This window comes from Triticum dicoccoides, chromosome 4A (assembly GCF_002162155.2).
Source record: "Triticum dicoccoides isolate Atlit2015 ecotype Zavitan chromosome 4A, WEW_v2.0, whole genome shotgun sequence".
NCBI lineage: Eukaryota > Viridiplantae > Streptophyta > Magnoliopsida > Poales > Poaceae > Triticum > Triticum dicoccoides.
Window position 1 is genome coordinate 636,161,629 of NC_041386.1, and position 9,914 is coordinate 636,171,542.

Here is a 9,914-nt window from a genome sequence, read left to right on the forward strand (position 1 = left end):
GGCAAGGGGGCATATTACGCACCTTGCCCCTTAATGTGGCGCACTGAGTCAGGGAGGGGTCCTCCTCCTCCGTCGTCGCCGGCGACGACCTCTACCTGCAGCACCTTGTCGGAGAACTTCTCCGAATTGAAGGCGAACTCGAAGCTGGGCACATCCGCGCCGCGCGAGAACTCCAGATCCATCTCCGCCTCCGCCGCGGCCGCCGTCTCTTCGCCGCCGGCCATGAGCTCCGCCGCGTCAAGAAGAGGAAGGTCGCGTGGGACCGGGGCAGTAAACCCTAGCTCGCGGGGGCTTCTTCGAGAAGGCGAGAGTGAGGTCGAATACAAAACCCGCGAAGCTTTTCCAAAATAAGATAAGAATTGTCAAGAGGACCTTATGATGTGGGTAAATTACAAGCACATATTTCCCAAATTAATTTTGACCAATCAATCTTGTGTGAATTGTACAAAATTCATCACATCGTTTTTCATACAGTACAAAACAATAATATTATGTCTATACCATGTAAATCATATATCGAAATATGTATGTGGCAACCGTGTGGCAGATTGCAAAACTACCACACGGTTCCCAAGCCCTTCGATCGGCATCCCAGGCACGATCCTCTTTTCCCGTTTTCTGATTTTGCATATCCCGATCATGTTCCTCTTGTCTTCCTCCCCCACGCCTAGCCGACGGCGCCTTCCTCCGCTTCCTCCTCCCAGGCTTCAAGCCTGAGCCCGCGGTCGCGTCTAGACCCAATGCCTCATCGTGCCCCAGCCAGATCCGCTCCCTGGCGCCCGCCCCGGCGAGCACCTCTTCATCCTGCCTCCCACGTGACTCCTACCGCTGCACGCCCGCACCTTTTCTCAATCCCTCCGACGCGGCCCACTCCATCGGCCGGCGCCCAGCCATGGGGGCGCCCAACGCAGGTGGCTTCACCGGCCGGAGTCCCCCGGTGAGGTGAAGGGTCGGGGGTTTTTGTCGGGAGCATGGCTCATGCATGTATGCGAGAGACAGGTATGGACCTCGCCAAACCGAACAGAGGCGAGGACAATGCCGGGGCCAGGTGAGCTGTTGCGGCGGTGAGGAGCGAGATGACGGTGTGGGTTGTCATGGAGAGGAAGGGCGGGAGTGGTAGCATCGACACCAATGACCAGGCGGCCATGACCAGGGGACGTTCCAATCTTTGGCGACTTGGTCTTTTTGACCTCTCCTACTTCGCCGTTCCACAAGTTAGACTCCATTCTTCTGCAAATGCATATACTGCTCTTGCCCGAGGTTGCTCTGCTCTACTCAGGTCCTGTGATGGATTTCTCTGAAGTTTAGGTTTCTCCGTCTTTCAAATAGGTGTTTGTTTTTAGAGCATTTGAAAGGGCATGTAGCCCCTAAGTGTGGTTTTGGCAATTAAATGACAATCTCTATGGACTAATGTTTTCAGTGAGATATATTTGAAGGTTTTGTCCATAGATGGTGCCACAAGGATATTGGATAGAATCAAGGATGAAGTCCATATATATGAAGATATATTTTCCCTATGCTTTGGTATTAAATGACAATTCCTATGGAGAATCAAGTGCATTGAATCTTATATGAATATATGTTACATGGTGATGCTTGAAGTGCATTGGGTTGTTTTGTGAAGTCTGCCATCAAAGCATCCGAAGAAGTCCTCATGGTATCCTTCTCTGGATACCCCGTGCACACGGGCTTGTACCGTGTGCACGGGGTCGAGTGTCAACTCTCTGGATACCCCGTGCTCACGGGGCCTAGGTGTTGGCTCTCGAGATCCCATATCCAGTAAGGTTTCAAGTTGGTCTTCGGGTACTTCTATTGAAGCCATCAAGATTGGTTTCAATGCCTAATCTAATTATGTTTATGATGGAGTTCATTGGAGGATCTCAAAGATTGATATATTTGGGCTTCTAAGGATCAAGGCTTGAGAGAGTAATCAAAGAGAAGAATTCAAGTTATGGTTTCAAGACAAGATAATGGTGAGCTCATGTGTTGGGTTTAGGTTGATCAAGTCTTGAAGCAAACAACTAGAGTGAAGAATTCATTGTGCCTCTCAAGATATTATGATGGAGGGCTTTTAAGGATCAAGGGCTTGAGAGAATAATCAAAGAGAAGAATTCAAGTTATGGTTTCAAGACAAGATCATGGTGAGCTCATGTGTTGGGTTTAGGTTGATCAAGTCTTGAAGCAAACAACTAGAGTGAAGAATTCATTGTGCCTCTCAAGATATTATGATGGAGGGCTTTTAAGGATCAAGGGCTTGAGAGAATAATCAAAGAGAAGAATTCACGTTATGGTCTCAAGACAAGATCATGGTGAGCTCATGTGTTGGGTTTTGGTTGATCAAGTCTTGAAGCAAGCAACTAGAGTGACGAATTCATTATGCCTCTCAAGAGATTGTGATGGAGTTTTTAGAAGGGCAAGTGGTGGCCAAGATGATATTCATAGTGGGACTTGATATGGCCATGAAAGAGTCTTTGGTGATATCGTCTTGAAGCAATTAAGGGAAATGAAGAGTTCATTGTGGCTTTCAAGAAACCAAGATGGAGCTTAGAGTAAAGATGGAGCTTGGAGTAAAGATGTTGGTTGACCAAGATGAAGCTCGAAGATTATATCTAGATGGTCAACTCTCAAAGCGCAAACATTGTACCACGTGGGATCAAGTGATATAGTGGTATGGTAAGTAATTGTGAATTGTGCTTTGTTACCTAACCCATGCTACGTGTTTGTTATGTCTATGTGGGTTAGGTGTTTCTCATGGGCTTGCATCAAAAGGAAAGATCTCAAGTAGCCTATGTGTGGATGACATCAAGTGGTGATGGTCATCGGGTTTGAGGAGTCCAAGTGCAAGATGAGAAGCCGGAGGTTATATGCTTTGAATCTTGCGGTCCACATCATGAAAATGCTCATGTGAAGATGGGCTTAAGTTAAGGCTTCCCTCATTGCAATATGAGGAAGCAATTCAAGCATCTTCACCAAGTGGTTGTGGACAAGAAAGGGATTCCAACTTGGGACAAGCATTGGAGTCATCACCAAGCTCAAGTTAAATATGCAAGGCAAAGGTATACCTTAGCTAGGTTTTCCTAGTTTTGTCGGTCTCATGGTGCTTGGAGAGAGACCGGATTATAGGTTTGATAGCCGTACTATCAAGAGGGACTCTTGGGCGAGTAGCTTGATCACGTCGCATGTAGAGAGCTCAAACCTTTGCATTACTTGCATAATCCTTTCTTGTTGATCTTGGGTGGTTCTCTATCTGAGGACCTTGGGCTTTTCCCTAGCTTCAAAACGAGCCCAAGATCATCAAATTCGGAGTTCGTATGCCAAAGTTATGCATGTTTTAGTGGGCTGCTGCAGGCTGTCCTGGGTACCCCGTGGGCACGGGGGTTTTGACCCCCATGGGCATGGGCTCGTATCGTGCGCACGGGACCCCGTGGGCACAGGGTCTAAACCCCCGTGGGCACGGGGTGTCCAGGAACTACCCGTTGAGCCCCAATGGCTAGTTTTGGGTTTTGGCTATTTAAGGGCTCCTTCCTCCCACCGGTTGTGGGGTTGTTCATTCACATTCTAAACATCATTTTGAGCCTCTTACCACCTCTCCCAAACCCCTATCTCCCCTCTAAGTGAAGGAGGATTTGTGGATGGATCTTGGAGTCATTTGTTGATTTCCTCCATTGCACCCCCTCTCTTCAATCTCCCACTTTCTTGAGTTGCATCATGTGAGATTGAGAGAGTGAGTTGAGCATTTGTTGCTTGACCTTGCATTGCATTTGTTGCATTGGTTTGAGCTCCCCGCATTGATTTGTTCGAGTGAGAGCCCATGAGTTTATTACTCTTGGAGGCTTCGCCTCCTAGACGGTTTGGTGATATCATTGAGAAGATTGTGAAGAGGCCTATGTGGCCAAGGTTCCCCCGGAAGCTTCCTTTTGTGGTGTGCTCCGGGGAAGGGTGTTCAAGTGGCCTAGGTGGTCAAGTTCCTCCGGAAGCTTCCGTGGTTGTGGTGTGCTCCGGAGAAGTTTGTAAAGGTGTGGTGGTCGCCTTCAAGACCAACCCCGAGTGAACCGAGGCTCATCCGTTGGGGGTGACTCAAAAGGGAGAATATAGTGAGTCACTTGGTGACGCCCCGGAGCTTCGGCTTCGGCACCGCTCTAACGGAGATTAGCACTCTCACGAGTGTGAACCTCGGGATAAATCTGCGTCTCTGACTCACTTGTGGTTATCTCATACCCACACCCTATACTTTCTGCAATTCATACTTGCTCATATTGAGATATCTTGTAATAGTTGAATTGCTTAGCTGTTCCTTCATTTCCATATCTTGTGATATAGTTTGTGCTTGCTAGTTTTCTTAAGTGCCTATCTTGTTTAGCATAGGTTGTTGGTGCACTTAGTTGAGCCTAGCATATTTAAGATTTGTGCTTGAAAAGTATCCGTTAGTTTAATTCCGCATTAGGATAAAGCCAAATCCGTAAAAGTTTTAAAACTCCTATTCACCCCCCCTCTAGTCGTCATCTAGATCATTTCAATTGGTATTAGAGCTTTGGTATCTCCTTGGTAGGCTTCACCGCCTAGAGAGTAAAGATGTCGACTAGGGGTATAGTGCACAATGACACCTTTTGTTTTAGTGGCACAAACTATCACTTGTGGAAAATTCACATGCTTTGTCATTTTCAGACCATGGGTCCAAATTTTGTGCGAATTGTTCTTGTAGGGGCTTCTCCGTGGAAGGATGACCATTTTCCAACTAATGAGGAAAATGATGATATGCTTTGTGGGTATGGTGCTAAGAATTCCATAATCCGGTCTATATCCCTCGAAGTGTTTGAGTCAATCATGACCTGTGTGACGGCTCATGATATGTGGACCAAACTTGAAGAAATATATGGTGGGTCCAATCTTGTTGATATTCATCATATGTCGGAGGATTCAATTGAGGAGTTCTCCACATCTTCAAATCATGAAGAACTCCATATTGCTTCTTCATCCATGTGCTTGGACATTTCTACTTCTTCCACCTCACCATCATATGGTATGTCCCAAGGTAATGACATGGTGAGTGGAAATATTATTTGTGATGATGATGTTGTGCTAAACATTGATTATCTTTCATGTATACATGCTAGTGTTGTAGATTCTATGGACTTGAGCATATCTAGCAAAAATGACTTACATTCTTGTGTTGATAGTCCATGCATACCATTTGGAGATTCCTTGAATACCTTTTGTGATGATATGCTTGATACTCCTTATTTCCATGATCTCTATGCTTCTATTTCCTCTAGTTGTTGTTTGACTAACCATGTAGAGGAAACAAGAGAAAATAGTGTACACACCATTATTGAGGAAATTGCTAGAGGAGCAAAGAAGGACATCACCTCGTTGGAGAGGAAATACTATGAGTGTCAAGAGGATGGACACGGACATCCTACTCCTGATGATAAAGAAACTCCCTCTCCAAAAGAATCATCATCACCCTCCGATTTTCACATGTGCCTCATGGCAAGAGGTAATACCGAGGTATCATCTACTCATAGTAATGATAATGATGAGAGTGATGATGAATGTGATAGGGATATGAGTCAAGAAATATATGAAATTGGTAATTCTCTTCGTGGGGTAAATAAGAACACTTATGAGATATTTAAAGATCTTATTACTCATTTTGGAAAGTGTAATGATTTACTTCACGAAGAGCAAGAACAAAATGAAAAACTTGATAGTAACCTTCTTGATGCTCTAGAGACTCTTAGAGACTTAGAATCTTCCAAAGAAGAAACTGAAGTTGCTCATGATCAACTTAAAGAGGATTTTGCGCACCTTGACCTTGGCTACAAGAATGTGAAAGGAGAGCTCACCAAACTCTCTAAGTCTTATGAGGAACTTCAAGCTAGTCATGTGAAGTCTCTAGTCTCTACTAGCTCCTCTCATATTGGCAATAATGCTTGTGCTACTAACTCTACTTCTTGTGAAGCATCTATCTTGAAGGAGAATGTTGATCTAATGGCTCAACTTGTTTTGCTAACTAGCAATTATGGGAAATTAGAAAAAGTCATGAAAAGCTCTCGGGCTCTCATGATGATCTTCTAATCTCCCATGAAAGGCTAAAGTTAGCTCATAAGGCTATTGTGACTAAGGTAACATCTCGTGAGCCTCATGTGGACATGAGCACTATTTCTACTCAAAATGCTTTATTGACATGTGCTAGTACTAGTGATTCATCTAGACATATTATTGCCAATTCTCGTGATGAATTGCTCTCCTTGCATTGTTGCTCTAACAATGAAGCTTATATTTCCTCTAGTACTTTTGCTGATACTAACCTTGTAGAGGAAAACAAAGAGCTCAAGGGCCAAGTCACTATGTTGAAGAAAGACTTGGAAAAGTGTCATGAAGGGAACTCCACTCTCAAAAATATCTCGAGTATTCAAAAATCCCCTCATGACAAGAGTGGACTTGGTTTCACTTCCAACAACAAGAAGTCCAAGAATAAGAAGAATGGACAAGACCAAGTCAAGAATGAGGCCAACATTACATGCTTTAAGTGCAAGAATGTTGGACACCATGTGAGATCTTGTCCATTGAAGAAGAAGGCTTCAAATGTGAAGCAACAAGGGAAGTGGCCTCAAGTTCAATCTCAAGGTCAACCTCATGTTGAAGAAAGGCCACTACCAATGATGAACAAAGATAATGCTCCCCAAGTTGAGGAAATAAAGAAGAAGAGAAGGGGGAGCACATGTTGCTATATTTGTCGTGAGAAGGGACACATATCCTCATCTTGTCCCAACGGTAACATCCCTAAGCCTCCTCTAGTCAATGATCATTATTCGCTTAGGAAGGATGTTGTTGGCAATTTGTTTGCCAAGTTTGTTGGTGCCCAAAGTGGTTTGGAAATGGAAAAGACCATTTGGGTTGCCAAGCCTATTGTGACTAAGTTCTTAGGACCCAACTTGGTTGGGGACCATCAAGCTCAAACTTGATCAATAGGTGTGTGGAGGACATTGGAGATTTGGCTAGTTCATGACGAAAAGGATATCCACCATTTATTTGTTCGAGCCAAGTCATGTGGATTATCTTCATATTATCTATCCAATGTTGCTCCTTGCGGTAACTTGTATTTTCTTATTGCTTACATTGAAAGTTACTCGCCCCTTGCATGCTTAGGTTTTGTATCTAGCATGTGCATTTATATGTTGTGCTTCCTAGTATGCTTGATTTGTGTTATCTAGCATGTGTAGGTTGCATTGCACATCATATAGTGCTGCTTGTTGTCTTGAGCCTTATTTGTATGTTGTTTGGCTCTTGCGAGATATTAGTGGATCATCACATTATGGGGGAGTGTTATGTTTTGTGTGCATCACAAACCCAAAATGTGAATATGAGAAATACTACATAGTATTGATACTCAATATTATCTAGTCACTATGTGGTATGTCAAGCTCATTTGAAATTCAAATTCTCAGAGTATCAATTAATTATCTCTTGTAGGTGGTTATTTGCCTCTGTTGTGTGCTTGTCGTGGTATCCAGAATTTTGCATCAGAAAAGTTCTGGATACCCCGTGCGCACGGGGTCTTTTGACCCCCATGCGCACAGGGTGTTGCGTAATGATACGTCTCCGTCGTATCTACTTTTCCAAACACTTTTGCCCTTGTTTTGGACTCTAACTTGTATGATTTGAATGGAACTAACCCGGACTGACGTTGTTTTCAGCAGAATTGCCATGGTGTTGTTTAATGTGCAGAAAACAAATATTCTCGGAATGACCTGAAACTCCACGGAACATCTTAGAAAAAATAATAATAAATCCTCGCCAAAGATGAAGACCAGGGGGCCCACACCCTTCTCACGAGGGTGCCCCCCCCCCCTAGGGCGCGCCCCTACCTCATGGGCCCCCTGGATGCCCTCCGACGCCAACTCCAACTCTATATATTTGCTTTCGGAGAGAAAAAAATCAAAGAGGAGAAATCATCATGTTTTACGATATGGAGCCGCTGCCAAGCCCTAAAACCTCTCGTGAGGGCTGATCTGGAGTCCGTTCGGGGCTCCGGAGAGGGGGATTCATCGCTGTCGTCATCATCAACCATCCTCCATCACCAATTTCATGATGCTCACCGCCGTGCGTGAGTAATTCCATCGTAGACTTGCTAGACGGTGATGGGTTGGATGAGATTTATCATGTAATCGAGTTAGTTTTGTTAGGGTTTGATCCCTAGTATCCATTATGTTCTGAGATTGATGTTGCTATGACTTTGCTATGCTTAATGCTTGTCACTAGGGCCCGAGTGCCATGATTTCAGATCTGAACCTATTATGTTTTCATGAATATATGTGAGTTCTTGATCCTATCTTGCAAGTCTATAGTCACCTACTATGTGTTATGATCCGGAAACCCCGAAGTGACAATAATCGGGACCACTCCTGGTGATGACCATAGTTTGAGGAGTTCATGTATTCACTATGTGCTAATGCTTTGTTCCGGTTCTCTATTAAAAGGAGGCCTTAATATCCCTTAGTTTCCAATAGGACCCTGCTGTCATGGGTGGGTAGGACAAAAGATGTCATGCAAGTTCTTTTCCATAAGCACATATGACTATATACGAAATACATGCCTACATTACATTGATGAATTGGAGCTAGTTCTGTGTCACCCTATGTTATGACTATTACATGATGAACCGCATCCGGCATAATTATCCATCACTGATCCGGTGCCTACGAGTTTTCCATATACTGGTTCTTGCTTATTTACTTTCCCACTGCTACTGTTACAATCACTACAAAATACCAAAAACATTACTTTTGCTGTCTTTACTTTTGTTGCCGCTACCACCACTATCATATTACTTTGCTACTAAACACTTTGATGTAGATACTAAGTTTCCAGGTGTGGTTGAATTGACAACTCAGCTGCTAATACTTGAGAATATTCTTTGGCTCCCCTTGTGTCGAATCAATAAATTTGGGTTGAATACTCTACCCACGAAAGCTATTGCGATCCCCTATACTTGTGGGTTATCAAGACTAATTTCTGGCGCCGTTGCCGGGGAGCATAGCTCTACTCTTTGAGTCACTTGGGATTTATATCTGCTGGACACTATGAAGAACTTGAGAGATCCAAAAACCAAGATCTATCCCTCAACTACGAGGGGAGGTAAGGAACTGCCATCTAGCTCTGCACTTGATTCACCTTCTGTTATGAGTAAGCTAGCGACACCTACACCTGCTTCTGTTATTCATTCTGATATGTCGCATGTTATTGATGATGCCACTTCTGCTATGCATGATACTTATGATGAAACTGCTTCTATGCGTGATACTACTGTGCCCCTTGGTGAATTTCTTGATGAACAAATTGTTAGGGCTAGAGAAAAAGAAATTATTGAATCTGAATATGATGATGATAGTGATGATGAAAATATGCCTATTATTCCTGAGGGTTATCTTTTTGATATGGAATCTTCTGCCGCTATTTTAGCTTGCAAAGATAGATATGAGCTTAAGAGGTTATTAGTTAAATGGAACAAAGAATCACTTAGAGATAAAATGAAACCCGACCCTGCTTTTGCTACTTCACCTATATGTGTTCCTGATAAGGATTATGAATTCTCTGTTGATCTTGATATAATTACTTTGGTTGAATCTGATCCGTTTTATGGCTATGAATCTGAAACTGTTGTGGCACATCTTACTAAGTTAAATGATATAGCTGCCCTGTTTACTAATGATGAGAGATCGCGTTACTTTTATATACTCAAAATATTTCCGTTCTCATTAAAGGGTGATGCTAAGATATGGTTTAATTATCTTGATCCTGGTTGTGTGTGTAGTCCCCAGAATATGATTTATTACTTCTCTGCTAAATATTTCCCTGCTCATAAGAAACAAGCTGCTTTGAGGGAAATATACAACTTCGTGCAAATTAAA

The 9,914-nt window shown here is 43.4% G+C and overlaps 1 protein-coding gene across 1 annotated transcript in view; it reads right to left on the minus strand.

The window, feature by feature from the left end:
* LOC119289481 (BTB/POZ domain-containing protein POB1-like) overlaps positions 1-292 on the minus strand; it is a 5,719-nt gene extending 5,427 nt beyond the window's left edge. Inside the window, exon 1 of the mRNA XM_037568792.1 lies at positions 23-292. Coding sequence (XP_037424689.1) covers positions 23-224 — 202 coding nt within the window. The 5' untranslated portion in view covers positions 225-292. The remainder of the gene's footprint in view (positions 1-22) is intronic.
* Positions 293-9,914: the final 9,622 nt, after the last annotated feature.